Source organism: Periplaneta americana, chromosome 9, assembly GCF_040183065.1.
Source record: "Periplaneta americana isolate PAMFEO1 chromosome 9, P.americana_PAMFEO1_priV1, whole genome shotgun sequence".
Lineage (NCBI taxonomy): Eukaryota > Metazoa > Arthropoda > Insecta > Blattodea > Blattidae > Periplaneta > Periplaneta americana.
The window spans coordinates 95324143-95347539 of NC_091125.1; the positions used below are offsets into that span (position 1 = coordinate 95324143).

The following is a 23397-nucleotide window of genomic DNA, read 5'->3' on the forward strand; positions in this document are numbered from 1 at the left end:
TTTTCTATGATAGTGCGTAAAGTTGAATTTTACACACTGTTATCAGTGTGTAAAGTGTGTCTTTAAAACACTCGAGCGTAAAAAAGTAAGTAATCACTTTAGGCACTGCTATTCATTTTATGCACTGTCAAAGAAAATGTAATATTCAGTGCACAACCTTCATTCAGTAAGAAAGTAATGTAATACCTCGATCATTCATTACTTAAATATCACACGTAACACAAATAAGTAACAAATTTAACATTCATATCTACATTTTAGCCCTTACTGTTCTGAGATTACAGTCCAGATCAGCTTACTTAATACCGTAAGGGTGAAACCTAACCATTTTTTCCATATTACTACATAAGCTAGTGGATTATAGCGATTTTCTAAATGACAGGTTGCATTTTCTTTTACCAATTTTGTTTCGAATTTCTTGTACTGACAAATACGACAACTGGCAGGTATTTTCCAACTGTTATGTTGGCAGCAATAATTTTGGTTTGCAGTAAAGGAAACCGATGAAATGGAAATTAAACTTGTAAAATTTGAACGTAATTAATAATTAATTAATAATACCGGTATTAATATTAATATCAATACATAATTCAGTTGTGTTGCGTTGTGATTCCAATTCAACACTATATTCAGGTAAATAAATAAGGTATAACTTATAGACCTACTTGGTATGAAACACGAACGTGGCTAATGGACAGAAATATATTTCTTAATGTTCAGATTTTTATTAAAATGTCCAAGAGAGGAAATAGCATGGTAGTGACTTAGGAGTAGCATATGTATTTTAAGTAAGGTATACATTTCAAAGTGGTATTCTGTTTTCGGAATTCGCTCACGTGATCAAACAAAATACAGTGCGTCTTCGCCATCAAGACCGCGATGATTGACCGATCGCGTGCCAGGTGGGAGGACGCGTTTCTCCCGCTGAGATGGCAAGCGCGCTCGCGCAACTTAACTCGTTAAAACTTACAATGGAGCTTCATGCTCAATATCTAGTTCTCTTATGATCAATATCTGTCATTCTGTGATGCCTCATTATAAAAAAAATCGCTTGGGGATCAAGTTATTCACATAATTTTTGATAAACATTCTCCTTAATTTTATGTTCATATGTTGGCAGATCAGTAACTGCTATTTATTAATGAAAGCTTGTATATTTAATATAGACGACTTTTTTTATTCTCTTATATTAAACAAAAAATAGGACAGTTTCATTTTGCACAGACATATAGCACCACTTATATTCTATATGATTTGACAATATATAAATGTTCTCTACAAAAATTTACAACATGGAAAGATCAAAAGTAATGTCTTGCAGAATTAATTTAAAGCTAGACGTTTTCGCAATAGCTGTCTTTCATGTAACTGTACCACGGCGCTTTTGTCGTCTTTTTCTTTCATTTACAGAACCTATTTCATTGAATCTATTAAGTAACCTTAATCTGAATTTTCGCCTCGCTGAAGCACACGATTTTCTATTCTTTATGTACATGTTGTACCAGTAGAGTTAAAAAGTAACCGAACATGTGTAGATACCTTTGTTGCAGATGACATGTAACCATTTACACAACACCACCTTAAAATACGCCCCCTGAGCAGTGACACACTTCTGCCAGCGTTCATACCACTTCTCGAAACATTCCTGCAGCCCATCTTTGGTCACTTCCCGCAGAGTGTGCGTCACATGAATTTTTTCACCTCTTCGGCTGACGCAAACCGCTGTCCCTTGAATAGGGATTTGACGTTGAAAATACGTAGAAATCTGCTGGAGCAAGATCTGGAGAATATGACGGCTGTGGAAGGACAGATATTTTGTGTTGTGCGAGGAATTCGCTCACCAAAAGATGGGGTATTGTCATGATGCAGAACCTAATTCTGTCCTTGCCACAAATTGGGTCTTTTCGTCGAATTGCATCACGAAGACGTCGAAGAATTGCAACATGCGTCTCCTTAATGACAGTTCGACCCTCAGGAATAAACTCGAATTATACGAGACTCTGGATATCGAAGAACACGTCCCCTTTGATCGCTCGGCACACTGAGTCTATACGCCTGGAGAGTAGGTCACGTATCACACGGACAAGGCAGAGAAGTTGCCTACTGAGCATGGCGTTGCCACACGAAGTTCGGGTACTTTCTGACTACTAGTATAATATGTAACGTAACCTACGTTCCCTTAATGGATATCTGTTTACCATGACGAAACGATCTGTTCTTCATCTCAGCTAAACGAATACTGCCAGAGAGATAATTATTTATAGACTAGCTGCGTCAGCATACATGTCTTAGCGGCAGAAGCGTGACCTCCCACCGGGCACGCGGACGGTCAATCATCGCGGGCATGATGACGAAGACGCACTGTATATTTTTAGGTTAGGTCTCGTGAATCGTATACTGTTTAGTCAAAGCAATGAATTTCATGTTGTCAGGCAAAATACATTTTAATATTAGATCATACTAATCTACTAATTACCAACATAATGTGCCAGAGATCTAGGAGGAAAATATACTCTTTCACAAATTATTGAACCATTTAGGAAACACCTCCAATATAAAGATGACATGTAGTAAATAAGCAAGACATTGTTGTTATTATTATTATTATTACTATTATTATTATTATTATTATTATTATTATTATTAAGTACATAGCAATGTGACTTTATACCCTCTTTGGTGATATCTGGTATTAGTTGGCAACAATGAAGAGCCTTTTAGGAACTACTCTTACGTGATCCTCACTATACATATAGTACTCATTGTAACAAGATTTAGCATTCAACTGTTTCTAACCGTATTGTTTATATGGCTGGTTTAGACGGTCATGAAATTGTGAGCATGAATAAAACACATTCCATGGATACTTATTTCTTAATGGTTCTGAGTTTAGACGGCCATGACATTATGACCATACAACCTCTCTAACTTGAAATATTTACTTAATGTAAATTTGTGCTAGCGTAGAAAAAAACATTGTATGATAAACATTCGTATAATTTATCTATTTGGCGATCGTGTGTTCATGTGATTAATTGTATTTTACATAGAAAACCTGTTCTGTTGGCGTCGGAGACATATGATTAGTTTCCCTTTGCTTCTTTCGCATAATGACGAAAGTTTGCTAATCTTACTTTTACAATCTGAGGCACAATGGGACACTCTAGCGGGAGCACAGCAGTAGAACGACTAACAAAACGCGATCCGCGGTAGCCTACTCGCAAGAGTTGGAGTCTGGTAAGCGAGGAGATCGGACGTCGCTATGACGGCCATCCTCACTGTCGTGGCCTTTGCGTCAACCGTGCTGTCTGCTCAGCCAGACATAGTGTTCGAGCGCGAAACCAGCTCGCAGTTTTCTGCCGCGCAGCTGGAATGCTTCAAGAGGAAACAGGTGTTGTACAAGCCCGACGGGCAGTGCTACAAGCTGCTAGAGACGGGGCCCTGTAAAGGGGAACATCAGTGGCTGGTGCTGGACACGCGGAACCCCGAGAGCTTGGATCCGGTATGTCGACAATGTCCGTGTTGCGACAAACCGTATCGAGCCGTGTACTGGCCGTCTGACGGTCAGTGCCACCACTTCCACCGCGATAGCAAGGCGCTCTGTCCGCTGCCGGGCAACAAGCTGACCACGGACCCGTTTGGAGATGGCGAATGCGCATGCGACAAAGATCCGCCGCACGCTCGCATCAGTCCGGACCTTGGTAAGTAATATATTGCACTCAATTTATTAATATTCACTTATTTCCCTATTTATTTACTTCTTTGTTTTCCATTTCTTCCTTATTCATTCATGCATTATAGAAAAAAAAACAATATGTATCCTTTTCTAGCAATAAAAAATATTATTATTATTATTAGTATTATTATTATTATTATTATTAATAGTTTTCTGCCCAAGGGCAGGTCTTTCTTCTTATTAATTTAAAAATAATTTTAAACTATAACTTTTATCTATTCTGGATTTACTTTTCATTTATAGTTTTCTCTTTTTATACATTTTTATTTAGCCTAATTGATTTATTTATTATTTATATCCTACTTATTTACATTTTTATTTTCCTATGGATTTTGATTTTACAGTAACTGTTTACTTATTCTTAATTTTCTATTTATTTATTTTCGTTATTTAATTTTGTTGACTTTATTGTTTATTCATTTCTTGCTGATTATCTATTAATAAATTACCTTTTTATTTATTTTACAATTTATTTACTAGGTCTATGTGTCACAGACATTTTATACATTTATTTATAACTTACAGTGATTCATTTTTACAAAACAGTTTTCGAACTGCAGTTCTCAGTCACTTTTTCTTAGCATAACAATTTCTTAAACTGAAAAAAGAGTTTTAAACGTATTTCTTCATAGTTTTATTACACAATTGTAGAGAACTTCGAAATCATTCTGCCCACCAGACTAATACGAAATGATTGAGAAAAAAAATACTAATACTTATAAAGAATATAACAGAAGTTGTAACAGTGAAAAATGATTATTTTATTTAGTAACATGTGGAAAAGGAAGTTACCATCATTGAAACCCATTACTGACAGCAAATACAGACCGATCTACAGCATTCTATGTGGGATTGGGCAGTGAGTGACTTGGCCGAACACTCACCATCATATGGCTAGCAGACGCTGATTTACTCAGGAGTTGAAAGTTATTTATTTCCGCAAAATAGCAATAGTAACTATTAAATTGTTCTGTTATTGAAATTGTCTTGATTATAAAAGCTGTTGAAAATGATGTTCTGCTGTCACATATTCTTGACTTCTCTTAAGAAAATTGGCACAGGTAGTAGGCCTACATCTCACTTGACGATATGTGTCAGAGGAAGAACAATTGAAGGGTTCAGAACCATAGTGGGCCAAGCACCATTTACTAAAACCGTAGAAAACAAAGGTTAAAATGAAGTTATCACCATAATTCAATGGAAACATATAGCAAGTAATATAAAGTATACACATTCAAACTAAATGATATATCAATCTCCATTAAACTATGATATTCACTAACTTTAACCCTTGCTTTCTCCGTTTTTAATAAATGACACTTGGCCCACAATGGCTCTGAACCCTTCAATTGTTTGTATACATCTGAAGTCTGATTAGTGTAATATGTTACTAATCTGTGATATATGCAATGGAGGGAGAAAGGAACTGACTACCCTACCATACCCCATTATCTCCTGGCTTAGCTGCCTCATGAATGATGCCTTAATGGTGTCAGTTATGAGGTTCAAACTTGTCTTCGGACAGTTGACTAAACCACAACAAACAACAGATTCTCAAATTCCTGTTTCGTGATCCAGTATCTGTTCCTGTTGGAAATACACACAGTGACACTTGATATCTTTCAATACTGTTCAAAAAATGGCATGTGTATTTTTCTTCTGTATTTGTGCACACTGGTTGCATTGTTAAAACATATAGGCCCTATGATTCGTTGTAAGTGCACCACATACAAACTTTTTCATCAGGTCATCATCATGTAGAGAAGTTTCATGCACTGTATATAGATTTTCTGTACTCCAGTACCTATTGTTTTGAGTTATAACATGGCCATATAATGGAACCATTCTTCGTAAATGAAAAATATTAATTCTGGATCTACCAAACCATCAGGAACACTTTGCAAAACGGATTTGATTCACATTATTTCATGGCAGAAATTTTATTCATACACAACTGTCACTCTGTAGGGCTTAATTTTAAGAATATTAGTGGCTCTGAATGCTGTGGTTTCAGTAACACATGTTTCTTGTGCAAGCTTATGGAGAGATTTCTGTGAGGTATGTTGTAATTTTTTGCCTATTTCATTTAGTTTTTTCTCAGTAAGTGCACGCAGTTTGTTCTTGGTACAATTAACACAACTATACACACGACTGCTGCTTCGGCCTCACAGACAAGTAACCTACTGCATAAACTATCTATACAGTAAAGCTGGCTGCAAAGTTAAGGTCAGAGAGCAGGCACATGCACTTTAAAAAATCTCAACTAGCGAGTTTATTGTGACATGTTAACTGGCTGTTGGGCAAAGAATGTGAAAGAATATATCAAGAACAAACCGTGTGTACTTTACTGAGGAAAAATTCGATGAAAGATGACATTAGAACATACTCTACAGAAATCTCTCCGTAGACTTACACAAGAAACAAACAAGTGTCTCTAAAACCACAATGTTCAGACCCACTAAAATTCTTAAATTCAAACCATACAGAGGGACAGTAGTGCATGGATTGCTACCGAGAGATAATAATGAATCAAACGAATTTTTGCAATTGAGGGGTTTGGGGAAAAAACTAGGCAGCTCCAATTTTTTTCATTTTTGAGCTATTTATGCACAGATAAGAAACAAATATGCTCTATCATTTGGTCGAAGAACCAGGTAGTTTCAAGAATTACATTCACAGTTATAATGCATTTTGGACCTGCGTTTTTTTGTACATGCTTATTGTTTGGCGGTAAGTTTTTCTTCATTATCTCGAAAAGTACTGAATTGGAACTGCCTGGTTTTTCCCCCAAACCCCTCAATTGGATTCTGCAAAGTATTGCTGATGGTTTAGTGAATCCATAATTAATATTTTTCACTCACAAAGCATGATTGCATTTACATGGCCATCAGGGGCGTATTTTGCGGACTACCGGGGCTACCGGCGGTAGCCCAAGGAAATTACAAAAGAAAAAGTTTATAATATAACATAATGTAATAATTTTGTATTATTAGTTTTACCACAGTAATTAAAATTAAAGTAATTGTTAGATTTATATGCGCTCTCTGCTCTCGAAAAGAAACAAGTTGTCAAGGCGGCATCACTGGAGAAACCGCTTGCTACGTGAGGTAGCCTGTGACTGTACCGCTCACGCTGTCCGGTCGCACAACTGCCCCTCCCCCCGGTCTCTTCTGTTTCCATCGTGCAATGTAAGGCCGGGTGAGTTGCCGCTCTCGTGATCGGTTTCTTCGCAGGCGCGAAGTACGCTTAGCACGCTAGCTCATGAATGTAATTGTGTTCTTGCAGTGCAGTATTTTAAATTTGTGATTTGTTCGAGTGTCTAAGAGTTATATATTAATTGTGAATTATTAAGTTTTTAATTTCCCAATTAAGTGATATTGTGAAAAATATGGCAGAACAAGTTTCTGGAGAGGTTTGTGTTGAAAATGACTGTGTAATAGAAGGTTTATTAAAAGTGCCTTTTAACCGTCGTACATACAACGAGGAAGTTGAAATTGTGAAAATGGAAAGACCAACTCCTGAGTTAAATTTGTCCATGGATGTAAAAGAAAAACAGCGTGAGTACACACGCCATTTCACTTCAACATCATATGGTAAGTGGAATTGGTTGTGTGGTAGTTCTAAACTGTCTAAACTATTTTGCTGGCCATGTTTGTTATTTAGCCGCGAAACTAATGTGTGGTCAAAAGAGGGTTTTCTAATATCAACTCCCTTCGAACGGCAGTCCTAAAACACGACAAATCAAAAGCTCATATTTGTAGTAGCATGAACTTTGCAAACTTTGGGAAGACAAGAATTGATTTACAGCTAGATAAGCAAAAAGCTCTACATATCAACCAACACAATGCTCCTGTGGAAAAAAATCGGGAGATTTTACTGCATCTTATTAACGCAGTCTGCTTTCTAGGAAAACAAGAATTGGCTTTTCGGGATCATAATGAGAGTGTGGAATCAGACAATAGAGGAAATTATATTGAATATTTAAGTTCCTTAAGTGAATTTGACCATTTACTGGCCAATCATCTTGAGAGTTCAACAGTATTTCGTGGTACTTCTCCCACAATTCATAATAACTTAATATTTGCTATAAGTGGGGTTATGATAAAGAACATAAAATCTGAAATAGAAGAAGCACCTTTTGCGGCCATTGTTGTTGATGAAACAAGTGACTGCTCTAATCAGAGTCAATTGTCCACTGTTTTAAGATATGTCGATAGTACTGCCAATGTTCAAGAACGGTTTATATGATTCACAAATGTCAGTTCGGGCAAAACTGCTGCTGCTTGGTTTCAGCATGTGGAAGGTGTTACAGCAGAATACAATGTCGGCAATAAGTTAATTGCACAGACATACGATGGTGCTTCAGTTATGGAGGGAAATATTAATGGCTTAAAAACAAAGTTCAAGGAAAGTATCCTCAAGCACTATTTGTCCATTGTTACAGCCATGTTCTCAATTTAGTTTTGCAACAAACTACTTCATCCATTCCAGAATGCCGCATTTTTTTTCAAAACACTGTCGGGTTTAGCTGCATTTTTCTCATCATCTCCTAAAAGATCAGAAAAACTCAAGAATTTATGAAAAAGAAACTCCCAAAAGTAGCACCAACTAGATGCAATTTTACATCTCGGCTTGTAAATACAGTAAAGTAGTACAGAGAACAACTGACTGCTTTCTTTGAAAATATCATTTGTAATGACTCTGAAGAAAACTGGGTTGATATGTAATTGTGCAGGCTCAAGGATATTTGTATTTTTTTCACTCAGTTTCAGAATATATTTCTTCTTGAAGTCTATGCTAGAGTGTTCGCACATACAGATGTGCTCTACAATATTCTTCAGACAAAAAGTCTAGACATAGCATACTGCTTGCAAGAGGTATCAAAGTTAAAAAATACTATATTCGAGTTCAGACGTAGTGGGTTTCCGTCCATATGGAGTGATATGGAAAATGAAAATTCTTCAGCCAATACAATGGAACCACCATTAAAGCGAAGAAAAGGAGATGATGAATTGAAATACAGGCAGCTGTACTACAGCATACTAGATTGTATGCACATGGAAATTACTGACAGATTTTCTGATTATGGAAAGCTTCAGTTCACATATCTTCTAGATTCTCAAAAATTTTCTGCTTATAGAGAAAACTTCCCGAATGAGGCACTAAACAAATTATTTCAGTCCTATAACAGTCACTTTGATCAAGTACGTTTGAAAAATGAATTAAGTGTAATATATTCAGCAGAAGTCTTTGATTTTTCGAACAAACCTATCCATGAAATATTATCTGCCATATATGAAAACCAGCTGAACCAAGTTATTCCTGAAGTCCTCAAATTGGCAACATTAATTGTGACAATACCAGCTACGTCAACATCAGTAGAAAGAACACTTTCTGCGTTGAAGAGAATAAAATCCTACTGTAGATCAACTCATACATAAGAACGTTTATCCGGCTTGGCACTGATGTCCATTGAAAAGTCATTTCTACAGAAACTTCGCAAGCGGCCCAACTGTAATTTCAATGACGAAGTCATCAAAGTATTTTCGTCCCAATCAAGACGTCTGGAATTCATATATAAATAGGTAAGGAATTTTATTATAGGGACTTTAAAACATATTTTGTGTAATAATAGGGTCAGTGGTAGCCCAGGCCCTTAAACCAGTATACGCCACTGATGGCCATGTTATAATCCGAAACAATAGGTAATGGAGCACAGAAAATCCACATATCATGCATGAAACCTTTCTACATGATGAGAAAATTTCCGTGTGGTACGCAGTAAGTGCATACCTAATGAAACATAGGACCTATATTTTTTTTTGACAATATGATTAATGTGCACAAATACAGAACAGAAATAGTCATGCCATTTTTGAACAGTTGGATGATATCAAGTGTCAGTGTGAGTATTTCCAACAAAAACAGAAATTGGGTGGTTCATGAAACAGGAACTTGAGTTCTGAATGCCAATTTTCTTAAGAGATGTCAAGAATGTGTGACAGCAGGCGGACATCATTTCTAACAGCTTTTATTATCAGGGCAAGTTCAATGACAGAACAATTTAATAGTTAGTATTGCTATTTTGCGGAATTAAGTAACTTAAGTAATTTCAACTCCCGAGTAGATTGTGGTCTGCTAGCCACATGATGGCTAGTGTTCGGCCAAGTCGCTTGCTGCCTGAGCCCACACAGGATGCTGAAGACCGTTCTGTGTAAGAATGCGAAAAGAAATCACTTCTACCAATGAAGACGGACTTTGTGAAACTCTGTATGTTTTACATGTAATGATAATGGGTTTTCAGTCGAAGGTGTCTGCTACCCACTGTACCGGCGTGGACCTTGTGGTGAGGATCGCATCTTTGTACCCTCTATCAACTCCACGAGCTGTGAGAAGGACCCCTGCGCACACAAGGGAGAGGGTTACGTAAAGTGGAGTGGAACCTGCTACGAGCTGGGGAGCCAAGGGCCCTGTAATGGTTCATCTACTTTCATCATTCATCCCGTAACACGTCGTCCTTCCTGCCTGAACCGAGTTAATCAGATAGTGGACCTGCCCCCCACGTGCGATACAGACCAGAATGGTAACTGCAGGCCAGAAGTTACACTGCCCACGAATGGACAATATCTGGACGACCTCATTGCTGCTGCCAAGAAGAACCGTGCCAAGAGACGTGTATACCACTGATGAGTGTGGAGTGTTGAGTGAGAGACTGTGTGACTAATAATTTATTTTTTATTGTGTGTTGCTGTAATTATTGAAGATTAAAGAGTTCTCAATAACGAGGATGCTACAAAACGATCACAATGTTGTTGTTCATTTGGAATATACACTACAACTTTTAAGCTACAGAACAGATTGCTAGCAATGATAATCACTCAGTCCGAAACATGGCGGCGTAGAAAAGCAAGCAAAGATGGAATTTTATTTATACATTAACATCAATACTCAGTCATTTCATGGAAGTAGTTGGAAATGTTCTTTGAGTGCATATCGGCATCTCTTCAAAACATTCAAATTTCTGAGGTGCTTAAAGGAGAACTTTGACTTTTCGTTCTTCTAAAGTGTATGAATTGTATTTATGCACTGTGTTCTTAAAATTTCCCCATGACCGATTTTTTTAGAAGTAATATTTACATGTTTTTCATTACCGTACCGAAAGCTATGCCTCATGTTTCCTGGAGGGTCTCTAACTTCTTGTGATCTGCTTGTAGGCTGTTACATAGCTTAAAAATGGTACTCTAGAATGAGAATGAGTTAGTAATCATATGTTAAAATCAAATTTGGGTTATGAAAATGACAATTTTTATTAATAGATATTAAGTTTCAACAGACATGCCTAATTGTGCTGAGAAATTTGAAACTGTTTATACAAATGAACCATTTCAGAGTAATGTTTTTGCCTACATTCCCTGTTTGTGTGCGGTATGTCACATCTTTGACTTCAGTTGGTGTTGTTTGTGTCTCAACTCTAGACCATTGTAAGGAATGGAGACTAACTTATATGAAGATAAAGTTCTATGGAAGTCAGTTTGAGTGAGATCCTTACTACTCCTCTATTTAAAAACATACATTTTCCTTATTGTAGAGACTCGCTTTGTATGAACTAAAACTACCATCAGTGATTTTGGGCAAAGCATTTCAATGTCATGAATTTTACACATATTCATCTCTGCTTAGCATTTCCTTCTACCCCGTACTTTGCCTGAACTTCGATGCAAATAGTGGTTTCAAGGTGACCTGTCGTATAAGAGATTTTACTTTTCATCAACAAATAGTACTGTTTCACATTTGAGCGTCCCATTCTGATGAGAATTGCTACCTTTCTCTATTACAGGGTCCACCATATATGATGCTTCCCTCATACCGCAAGCTTAGTGGCATTTTCTGTTATACTGCGAAATCGGCCCCCATTTATACAGTAGTAACTTTAGTCTGTAAAACCTGTTTAGCAGGGAAAAATATTTATAACAACTTAGTGCACATTTCACCTATGTACAAAAGATGTTCAAAGTGTCCTCCTTCTGCTTCAATACATTTTTGACACCTCCACAGATTGTTCTGAAATGCGCGACTAATCTCTTCTTGCAAAATGTTCGAAATGATAAATGACTTGTATATTTTTTCCACTTTTCGCATAACTTAAAGCTATAAAAATTTGCTCCAATATATTATACACCATTCTCAATTAAATTAAATCCATGGCGCTGCAGCCTACTAAGGGACAAGGCCGACCAGCCAGCTGCTGAATCCACATCCACATGCCTCAGCAGAGGTGAACGATCATCCAACCAGAATGGAAGTATCGTATAGATAGCAGTTTAGCTGATTACACCATTCTCAAACAATTAAAAGAAAAGGAAAAAACACAATAGTCTTCACTGCATTATGAGTGAATGAATAGTAGTATTTTAGTTAGCCTTCAGCATTCTCAAACAGTTAAAGAAAACACACAATAGTCTGCACGAATAAGTAATCCCTTCAGTGGCTCACATGACTTGTGATGAACTGTATACATTCATTGCCTGACAAACGCTCTTGAATTTTGGTGAGTATGCAGGCACACTGTGGAAGGCAAGATTTCTGTATGTCCCATAGCATCATATACAAAGGACTAAATCTAACTGCCTATTATTATTATTATTATTGGCAGTGTTTTATCTTATTTTACTGTTCTCAATAATGTTATTTCAGCATCACAATCTGTAGCTCACTTGCAATATAGAGAGTGTTCCATGTATGGGCAAAGCTGGAAGCAACGTAGAAGAAAAAAAGAATGCAATACAATTTTATGTCGTAGCATTTAAGGAATCCAAAAGAATATCACTATTATAATCCATTTAAACTTGGATTTAATTTGTGCTCGCATGCAAGCACACATAATGATGTCCTCATTTTAATCCAAAGCTATTCTAAAAAAAAATTATAACTTCGAATTTTGGCTCTAAGCAAATAGACGAAAATAACTCATTAAATCACTGTTTCTAATCACCATGATCGTATGAGATGATGCTGCTAGAAGACGACCAAAGAGTGACACATAAACCTGTAGCTGAATAAACTGGTCACTCCCTTAGTGATAGTCTATTGCATTATCTCTTAAAAGGTTGCGTGTCCTTCTCGACCCTTTCCTCTACAAAATTACCAAACCCTTAAAATAATATGGAATGAGATTATGGTTATTTGACATAGAGTCCACATGTTCAGTCGGCATAATTACCTATGACTGATTATTGCACGCCATTCATTTCGAGTTTTTTTATTCATTCATTAAAGTTCTATTAATCCAACAAGTGGATGGAGAATCCATCCACTTGTTGGATTAATAGAACTCTCTTCTGAGTCTGATAGTGAATGTAGACAAGTCCTTAAAAACGTGTTTTTTATAAATATTTATACCTATAAAAGAAATCCCTCTTTTCAAACTTAACACAGGATGGTAAATAAAGAAAAGTTTTCTGACTTACAATTTCAGAAGCAGTGATGAACCAACGACTGATACAGAACTAAGGGCCATGGCTGCCGATGCCATCCAGGGCTGAAAAAAAGAAGAATACTATGTGTACACACAGATATTGTGTTCATAAAATTTAAAATATGGTGCTTATTAATAGCTCTACATAATATGATAAGGTCTCGTAGATATCCATATTCCTAGATTTTGGTAGTTTCGAATTCTGGTTATATAATGACAGGCAAAGATGATGTCTAGCAGTGTTTAATTTTAACACGGATGAGAAATAAGTGGTAAAGTTCCCAAAGAGAACGGATAAACTTTACATGTTGTATACATATTACATGGAGATCTTGTTTTTATTTTCTTGCACGGAAGCCATGCTAATATTTCTTTATATCTTTTTGAAAACCTCATCACTCTTGGCCTGCTTTGAACCCACGAACCTTGGAACTAATGCCAAGCACGGTACTGGTATCTAAACAACTACCAAAGACAACTACATTAGAACAAATATGTGAATCAAACTACCTGTAAAATGAAGCCAAAAGGACTGAACACACCAGCTGCAATAGGAATTCCGACCAGGTTGTACATGCTTGCAAACAGGAAGTTAAGACGAATCCTCTGCACTGTCTTGCGTGACAGATCCAGGCAGCCTACCACATCCAGTAAGTCATTCTGAGGATAAAAAAATATACAATGACATAGTTAATTGGAATATTTGGCAATTTGCACTCATGCTCTGGATTCATCATTTTGCAATCTAGCCCAGTGTTACATTAGCAACTAAAATACTACTACTTTTTTATTGTTATTTAACCTCGTCCTTTATACTAACTTATAACCCAATACCATTACAATGCAGGACCACTGTGGAGAAGTCACAAGATAAGTACCAAACAAGGAACTACTCAATCCAGCGGAATTGAGATAAAATTTCCGCCCCACGCTGGATTGAGATTACGTCAACTTCCACATTCCACTATCACAGAACTTCCACTTACTCTCATGAGAACGACATCAGCTGCTTCTACTGCGACATCTGTCCCAGATGCAATGGCAATCCCGACATCTGATTGTGCAAGAGCTGGAGAGTCATTCACGCCATCACCAACCATGGCCACTCGGTTGTTCTGTTCTTGCAGGCGTTGAATCTTTGCTACTTTGTGAGATGGCAACACTTCGGCGAACACACGACTAATGCCAACCTAAGAATAAAATGGGTCACATATACAAATAGTAACACGCATGAAAATAGTCTCCTGTAATAAATAAAAAATACATACATAGGGCTATGACAAAAATTTATAGAACTGGTGGGAGGAAAGGAGTCAAATGAAGCAATATAAGATTGGGAAATCATGTTCAGTAGTGTTCCTGTCATGATGGTAAACATGACAATGCCACAATGGTAAGCAATACTTATTGCACTTCTTAAGCTCTAGACCATATGGCCTGTTAAGAGCCGAGTCAGAGGGGGCCTTAAAATGTTACAGTCGTTGGCTAGCCATCTCTCTCTCCAAGAAATTGTTCATTATCAGTATTAAATTTTATACAGTCTTTACTAAAATTACTGTGGATGTGCTTCATCATAATTACAAGGAAGGACTTGAGAAATAGTACAATATAAAAAGACAAATGCATAACTTTAAATACAACATCCTGCAAATGGCCTCCATTGGCATTGATGCATTGCTGCAAGCGCTCTCGGAAATTTCTCATGACAAGTTGAATAATTTCGTTGGGAATGGCATGAATCTCTTCTTGGATTGCCATTTTCAAATCCAGAGTAGTGTGTAGCTGCCGGGAAAAAAAATTTCTCTTTGAGATAACCCCAAAGAAAATAGTCTGGGACTGTCAGATCTGGAGACCTTGCAGGACACGCGATATCTCCCAAACGCGAGATTAGTCGAATTTCTTCTGCGGCCTGAATCATGTCTAAGTACTCACAGTTTGTGAAATCTGGCATCTCGTAGTTTTGAAATAAACTAAACTGTATCACTGTACAGTACGTCCAACTGCACACTAATACAATGTAAACATCACAACAGCTGATCAGTTGCGAGTACTAGGGGAACTGTCTGCCGTCCGGACAGCAATGCCAGATTGTATACATTACCCGAAAATCAATGTTTCTAATGTTTCTTCAATCGATTAATTCAAAATCTGTGAATTTTCTAATTAAAATATGCTGCAACGTGAACATAATAAACGTTCTCCTCGTTGTTATACAAGAAATTAAACCGTATTTTAAACAGTATTCGTAAAATTCGCGATCGAAATGTTGGCATAAAAGTATTATTTCTTCAAAAACCTTACAAAAACGAGCAAACTGGTATTATACTTTTTTGTTCGTTATATTTCAAGGAATCACATCCTACAATTAATGTGCTACCTTAATTTCCACCCTATATATACATTCATAGTTACAGAACTCCATGGAAATATCATGTGGATAGAATGAACAACTTCAGATTTCCCACCAGCATCAGCTGATATGCTAGCTAAAAAAGGCTCCAAAACTAAACAAAACACAACAACAAATTCATTCCATTATGAATCAATAAAACAAATAATAAAGAAGAGAATGAATGAAAGTTATCATAAATTGTTGAATGAAAACTGTAAACTTAAGGAACTTTTGGAGAACCCGAATCAAATGGTTTGGCTTTTTACTGGACATGACTGGGCAAACATCTGCATAAATAGGCATATTTCCAACACCACATTGCCCTCTTTGCCCTAAACATGAAGAAATGGACATGGAACATCTGAAGCATTGCGCAGCACTCTAGAATTGTCAAGATATCACTTCCAAATATTGGGAAGCAAGAAAGAGAATAACTTTACAGTTAACTCTTCAGCATTAGATCCACACATATTTTAAATTTCTTAAATTAATCTTATCATATACACCAAGAGGTCGTCGACTTCCTAGCAGACTTAAAAGGAGATGGCTAGAGACCATAATGGGTCAGTGAGGCCAATACTTGCACGTCGATGATGATTATTAATAGAAAAAAAAAACTTCTGATGTAATAAAATAATCTGTGCGCTAGAGTTCATAGAGGGCCAAGGTCTACCAGGTAACTGCTGGCCTCACGTCCATATGCTTCAACAGAAGCGAACAATCATCTAACAAGTCCAGGAGCAATCTGCTGATAGCATGATGATTCCCCAGTCATTCAGGTGACTCGTGGAACGATATTTCTCCACCTACCATAGCTCCCCAAATTCGTCATTATGCTGGATGGGCACCAGTCCCAAACACTGGTCGACATTTCACGAGAAAATTTCTTCCTCCATAAGGAAACGAACCAGCACACCTTCTGTAACGTTAGTCCAAGACATAACACCTTAGACTACGAGGCTACTTTCTATGCAGTTCAAGGAAATCCATAGTTTCACTGACTGGCTGTGTTGACCTTTCATTCTCAATTAACTTTATTCTATTTCTTTTCCTTATAAAGTTCTTTTACGTGCCTTAAATCTATGCCATATAGTAGATCATCTCGTTTTACTTCTCTTTTAAGTCCGCCGTGGTAGCGTGTCTGTCTCCAGACTAGCCAGGACCAGGTTTGATTCCCGGTGGGGTCAGAAATTTTCTTGTAAAATTTCTACCTCTGGACTAGGAGAGATGACAGTGCACAACTTCTAATCACTAAATTATGCGCCAATATGCCTGGGTTAAATCCCAAATCTATCCGCAGTGCATATGAAAGGAAGGCATATGTCACTGTTGATAGTGATTCGTCTGTTGGATGGGGACGTTAAGCCTGACAGCCCCCTTGGTGCTATTTGACAGGAGTAGGCTATGTGCCGGCACTGGGTTTCTCCTTCTCCCTTTCTCACCTTCATCATCATCCTCACCCATTCCCTACACTACACTTACACGAACACTTAACATACACTCACCCTAGTACACGACATAACTCTTCACAGATACACATCATGCTAACGTGGCCTGCTGAAGTGATATGCAATTTGAAAAAGGGTAGACATTAGACACACACACACACACTTTTCTTTTAATGGAAGCCATGCAAAGAATTTTTATCAACCTGAAAAATTCGTAACTTTTGGCAGTGTTTGGAAAAAAAATTTTAAATTACAGTTTGTTTAACGATGCTCGCAACTGCAGAGGTTATATCATTGTCGCCGGTGTGCGGGAATTTTGTCCCGCAGGAGTTCTTTTACATGCCAGTAAATCTACTGACATGAGTCTGTCGCATTTAAACACACCTAAATGACATCGACCTCGGCTGGGATCAAACCCCCAACCTCGAGCATAGAAGGTCAGTGCTATACCAACTATGCTACCAAGGGCGATCGACAGTGTTTGGACTCGTCAACTTGAAATAATACGAGATGGCTAAGTTACCTGACGTGCGATGGCAGCTGCAGTCTTTTTGTTGTCTCCTGTGAGCAGGATCACCTCCAATCCCATCCTCTTCAATGTGTACACAGCTAGATGAGCCTCTGGTTTCACCATGTCTGCTACGCTCACCATGGCAACCAATGCACCTGCACACATCGAATACATATACATGTTTCGTTATTTATAGTTGAATTGACTTCTGCAAACAGGACACATGTTACAAATTTATAGTTTTGAATGGTTTCTTCCGAGTCCTCGGCATCACTTCATTTCACCCCTTTGATTTGATTACCTGGTTGGGTTTTTCCGAGGTTTTCCCCAACCAAAAGGCAAATGTCGGGTAATCTTTTGGCGAATCCTCGGACCTCACCTCATCTCACTACATCTCGCCAAAATATTGTAAAAAATTGCACAAAATTGTAAAAATTGTAATTGTAATATTGTAAAAGTTTGACTTGTTTCACATCTTCATTGCTCATGTAAGATCTATGGAATATAATAAATGAATGAAAATAAATGAAAATCAAGAAAAATTGAATACCAGGAAAAGTAGTGAAAATTTGATATTGAAATTATTACTACATTAAATTATCAATAAATGTAACTGAAATGCATCACCACCTTCTAACAATCACTATTTCTTAACCTGGAATAAACTGAAATATTTTGCAACATAAGGACAGTTGTCCAGCAAAAGTTCCGTTTTTGCAGATAACCACATCTTTGCTTGCCAATTGCTAATGAAACAAAACATGGAACAACTACCCTTTTGTAGCAAACAATGAGTCTATCTAAGGAATTCCAGTTTCCACAATAAAACTAATTTTTACAAAAATGTAACATTTGCAGAAATCAATTCAGTTGCATTCCTGCTTTTCCTCTTGAAATTTTTAACTATTCAAAATTTTCGTAGGTATATTTTATTGGTCCAGGGCAGATAACACTGAAAATGTTTTACTTCCACAAAGGATTAACTTGATCATTGTGATGGGTTACCTATGAGGCTTTACAGTCTTAGGAAACACATTTGTAGGTAGGAAATCCTACGTATAGCCTAAAAAAAAAAAAAAGATCTATTGTCGTGTAATGTATGAACGTGATTCATTAATTTTCAGAAGATATCAATTATTTGGCATAAGAAATCCATGGCAGAGAATTTTACCAGAAGAGACAATGTGCTTCTGAAACTGATGAAGGTGTTGTTATTCTCTAATGGCCGCAATTTGGGATCATTTAACCCATTTTGCTTCTTGCTTCCCAATAAAGTACTGATGAAGATTTCAGGGCTGTTTAATTTCGTGCTTTCGATATAAACGAGGTAGATATGAAGTTCGTATTCTGCTGTTTTGTTCTTTCTCCTGTGTTCTAATCTACTATATTCTGTGATATTCTATTATGCTCTTATATTCTGCTTTTTTCTACATATTACATTTTATTTTACTCCATTATGCTTGGTTGTACCCTGTTGTTCTATTCTATTCCATTCTGTACCACTTCACTCTAATTCATCCATGTTATTTTCCAGTCTTCCCTATTATACAGTCAAATGTCGATATAACAAATATCCCTTGAACAAATTTTTCAGTCCAAAAAAAATCGTAAAACCTGCACATGTCTCCATAAGGCGCAATATTAAATCATTTCATTTATATGAACGCTAGTATCACAAAAATTTCGTTAGAATGAAGAAAAAAATGTTCCTTCATCAAATTATGACTAATTGAAAGAATTTATTCTGTGCACTTTCCTTTACTTAACCCTGCAAATGCATATTGTAGCCTAATGTAAACGGGTTGCTCATTCCTAACCTCCTAACAGTATGCATTTCTCCACCTAGGCCAGTGTCCTAAAAGCATCTCTTTGTCACAAATGGAATCATACTAATCCAGCATAGGTATGTTTTTGTAGTGAGCTTTTGTGTTTTGTCCATGTGCTGAAGAAGGTTAAATGTGCTGTTAGGAGACAGTGTTTAGATTCTTGTGTACACCGGACATTATGTCTCGTTTAATAACTTGTATTGGATTTGTTCTTTAAATTGTACTGTACCCACTGATTAGAAAATCTCAAGTGATCGAAATTTCAGTGTGCAAAGTGTCCTTAGATCATAACCACCAAGACAACAAACAGAGAACAGAAAACATATCCAATTCTCTCCTACGGAAAAATATATAAGTAGTAGACGAAGACCAGAATAAGTCTGATGTATTGAAGAAACATTCCAGCAGCAGATCTATACTTTCAACATTCATACCCATTTTATGATCTTAGTAAAACAGTCAATATGAAATTCAAGATTATTAACAATGCAGACTTACTGTATTGTTAATGAAAGACAGACTAATGTATTATTGTATGACTTGAATACTTTGTTATGTTCTATTTGACGAGTTTAACAAATTATCAATAAAAGGAAAATAATTTCACTTTCCCCAGAATTTCGTAATACTAACATTCGACTATATTCTGTTCTGTGGCTGCAAAAGGGTATCTGTCGGATACAGGGGGGAGAGCCATTAATACTTCCCATTGAAGGCTTTAAGGAACCAACCTGGACAAATACCCAATGTGCCATCCCTACCTTCCCGTGGTGCAGCTGTTAGTAAGCATAATTTTACGAGCTGAACTAAAGGGAGGGGCTACTCATCCATTAGCACTGGTCAGCTTGATGAGTTAATGACTGAATTTGGTATAATTTTCCTCTATCCAATACCTAATTCCCTCTTTACTCTATTAAATATAGAATATAATCTAAATTTAACAGAAGAAATATTAAAATCAGAAGTAAACACTGAAATACTGAAACAATTGTCTTTAGAGACAATTAATATTAGGTACCCTCCACAAAACTGGCTTCATTTATACACCAACAGATCCTTGATCTCCAGAGAACAAGGTGCCAGTGCAGGTGTTATGTGCTGTCTCTTCTCACTTTATAGATCTCTTGGATATGGAACAACAAGTTTTGATGGTGAAATCATTGCAATAAGTGAATGTCTCAGGAATCTTCTATGCCACATCAATAAATTTAGGAATGGAGTTATATTGTCAGACTCCAAAGCAGCTATTCTATCAATCGTCTCTAAACACACACCTTCATCTCAAACAGCAGAAATAACTAAAATGCTCTCTCAATTAATATCACTCAATAAAAGAATTGTATTCCAATGGATACCATCCCATTGTGGAATCCTGGGAAACGAGAATGCTGATGCTTTAGCAAAGAAGGGCAGCACTGCTACTTACAGACCTGTTACTAAATCTACGTATTACTCTGTGAAGAGATTTATTAAATCTACATACTTAGACTTCAACAAACAAAATTTGATAAGACAATCCCAAGGGAAAATATGGAACTCTCTGCATCAAAATCCACAGTTAATTCCCGATTTACCACGAAAATCGTCTGTAGCTGCATTTAGATTGGCAACAGGCCATCATTGTTTGGCTAAACACCTGCATAGAATTGGAATATATCAGTCCCCTAACTGCCCATTGTGCAACTCAAACCAAGAAATGGATTCGGAACACCTCAAAATCTGTGCTTCATTGGCTGGTCATGATAATATCTTTGAAAAATATTGGAGTGCAAGAGGTCAAATGACTTTATTGTCAAACGCCTGGCATTAGAAAACAACAACAACAACAACATATTCTGTTCTGTTACTTGTATACTGAAGTCGCTAGTTATGCAACAGTGTTGGTGGAAAGAAGGGGAGCAAAATGTTACTGTGACAACAAAAATTTTGAGAAGATGGTAGATTTACCATTGATAGCACATATGACAGCTGTTCGTCCCAGTTCTTCCTCGTCTATCATGCGTGCATCCACTTCACTTGGCACATCAATGGCATTTCGCCGCATCCACTCACGATTTCCAATAAGTACGTCATATTGGTCAGGGTGGGGTACGTTTTTGTTGTCCATGTTGAGCAGCTGCTGCAGCTCTATCAGCTGCTTCTCCTGTGTGCCAACAAGACTCTGCACCACTTCTACCACTACACCATTCACTGCCACATTTCCCATACTCGTACTACGTGACTGATTAGCGTAGTTGACAAGTTTTTCAGATCGTGCAGCATGTCCTAACATGGCGTCGATGTTGGACACAGAGCATTTGAGGCCACAGCCAGGGATGGCCTGGAAGTTGCTGCACTGTCCACTGACATCAGTCCCAATTGTCTCTTTCACGTACTTCACAATTGCTGAAACACAAAACAGAAAAGGTTTTTAAATTAACTGTAAAGGTAGTTCTCAGTGGTTTGGTGGTTGTCATATTTGTCCTGGCTTCTAAATTCACAGGTTCAAATCTCTTCGTAGAAAATAAGTCTTTTAATGGACGACAAAAAATTAACATGGCTAATTATGCAACTGAAGTAAAACCAGATGTCTCATGTCATAGATTTAAAATATGCAAAAGAACATGACTATCAAAAATTACTGAATAGATGTTTCATGCCCCACTAAATTAAGTTATTTTGATTTGCAGAAAGATATATTTGCAAAGTCTTGATGTGGATCATTTTTAAATACCTCTTGGTAGTTTGATCTTTCCCCTCCACCTCACATGACAAGGGGAGAATGTTCGATGTTCTTCTGTATTCTGAGTTTATCCCATGGCCAGATTCGCCTTTTCCTTGAACACTATCTCACCATCTGTATTTTCGTTACTACCTTTGTAGGTGTATAAAAGAGAACATCTGTCCTATGCTCCTCATTTGTTTCGGGGGCCTAACTAGCAGTTCAGAAGATTATTTCCTCTGTCTCTGACCCAATTTGTGGCCAGAGGAAATAATCTTTTAAGAGAAGACAAGTTCATCCTTCTCCAAGGGGCCCTCGTTCTTGGTTCCTGACCAACCTTAAATCTTTCGAGAGTGTACCCAGGCACACCATACTAATAACCCTACTTCAATCTTCTTGCATATTAGTACATAACCAGACAGTTTTGTAGCTAATTTATACAGTCAATCCATGCCCAGAGTCCATTCCTCAGATTACACAGTTCAGTTGTTTCATCTCCAGTTTCCCCTCCCAACGAACCAGAGGTCATGTTGTTTTTTCCAATGACCCATAGATGAACCAACACAGTTACTTTCTATCTACCCTTTCAACATCAAACCCCCTAGCCTTCTTATTTGTCGAATGTTGAAGACGTCTGAAAGGAAAACCACCATTATAATATATTTGAATTTAAAAGCATTCATGTACATAAATTCAGCACAATATTCCGTATTCATACAGGTTTTTTTCTTAAAAACTCGGACATTGCTTCTTTCCTTCTAAATGCATGCATTTGGCTGTCATAGCAACAAGTTTCTATTTAAAAACACATGGATTTAAAACTGTCAATTTAATCCTCTTGAAATAGTGGTTTATCAATTTCTGTTTGTGAAAAGAAATGATTTTATCTCTGAAAATTCGTGTTGAAACTTATTCAATATTATTACGAATGTGGGCGGAGTTATTTCATATTGATTCTCATTAATTATATGTATTTTATAAAACTTCGGTAACTGTAACATCTGTTCCCAAAGGTGCACTTTCTCATTATTTTTGTATTTGTAACCAAATTAGTTGTGGAAATAACTCCAATTCTTCCAACATTTGAAAAAACTTGTTCAGTTACTGATACAAATTAGAGTGTTCTTTACATTACATGCACTGAGCAATAGGTAATCTGAGTTTTCATTAAACATTTCTCGTCTACATTCAGCAACGAAAAATATTTTCGAATTAAACTGTCGATAGTTGGCTACTGATTACTGTAACCACACGTTCAGATAACACTATCGAATAAACTGAAATAAACAGAAACAAGCAAATAACAAG

At 37.0% G+C, this 23397-nt stretch overlaps 2 protein-coding genes across 9 annotated transcripts in view; one reads left to right on the plus strand and one right to left on the minus strand.

The window, feature by feature from the left end:
- ATP7 (copper-transporting ATPase 1) overlaps positions 1-23397 on the minus strand; it is a 248616-nt gene that overhangs the window by 40384 nt on the left and 184835 nt on the right. For all 8 annotated transcript variants that reach the window (XM_069835393.1, XM_069835392.1, XM_069835398.1 and 5 more), the window contains 5 exons: positions 21336-21773; positions 17575-17717; positions 14198-14401; positions 13722-13871; positions 13204-13274 (listed from right to left, as the gene is read on the minus strand). In XM_069835393.1, coding sequence (XP_069691494.1) covers positions 13204-13274; positions 13722-13871; positions 14198-14401; positions 17575-17717; positions 21336-21773 — 1006 coding nt within the window. The remainder of the gene's footprint in view (positions 1-13203; positions 13275-13721; positions 13872-14197; positions 14402-17574; positions 17718-21335; positions 21774-23397) is intronic.
- LOC138706290 (uncharacterized) lies at positions 3208-11266 on the plus strand. The gene is made up of 2 exons (XM_069835403.1): positions 3208-3701; positions 10041-11266. The coding sequence occupies exons 1-2, from the start codon at positions 3263-3265 to the stop codon at positions 10421-10423; spliced, it is 822 nt and encodes a 273-aa protein (XP_069691504.1). The 5' UTR covers positions 3208-3262; the 3' UTR covers positions 10424-11266.

Coding starts and splice junctions, on each gene's coding strand:
- LOC138706290 (XM_069835403.1), top strand. CDS start 3,263: ATGACGGCCATCCTCACTGTCGTGGCCTTTGCGTCAACCGTGCTGTCT. Junction 3,702..10,040: donor TCGCATCAGTCCGGACCTTG/GTAAGTAATATA, acceptor ATGGGTTTTCAG/TCGAAGGTGTCTGCTACCCA.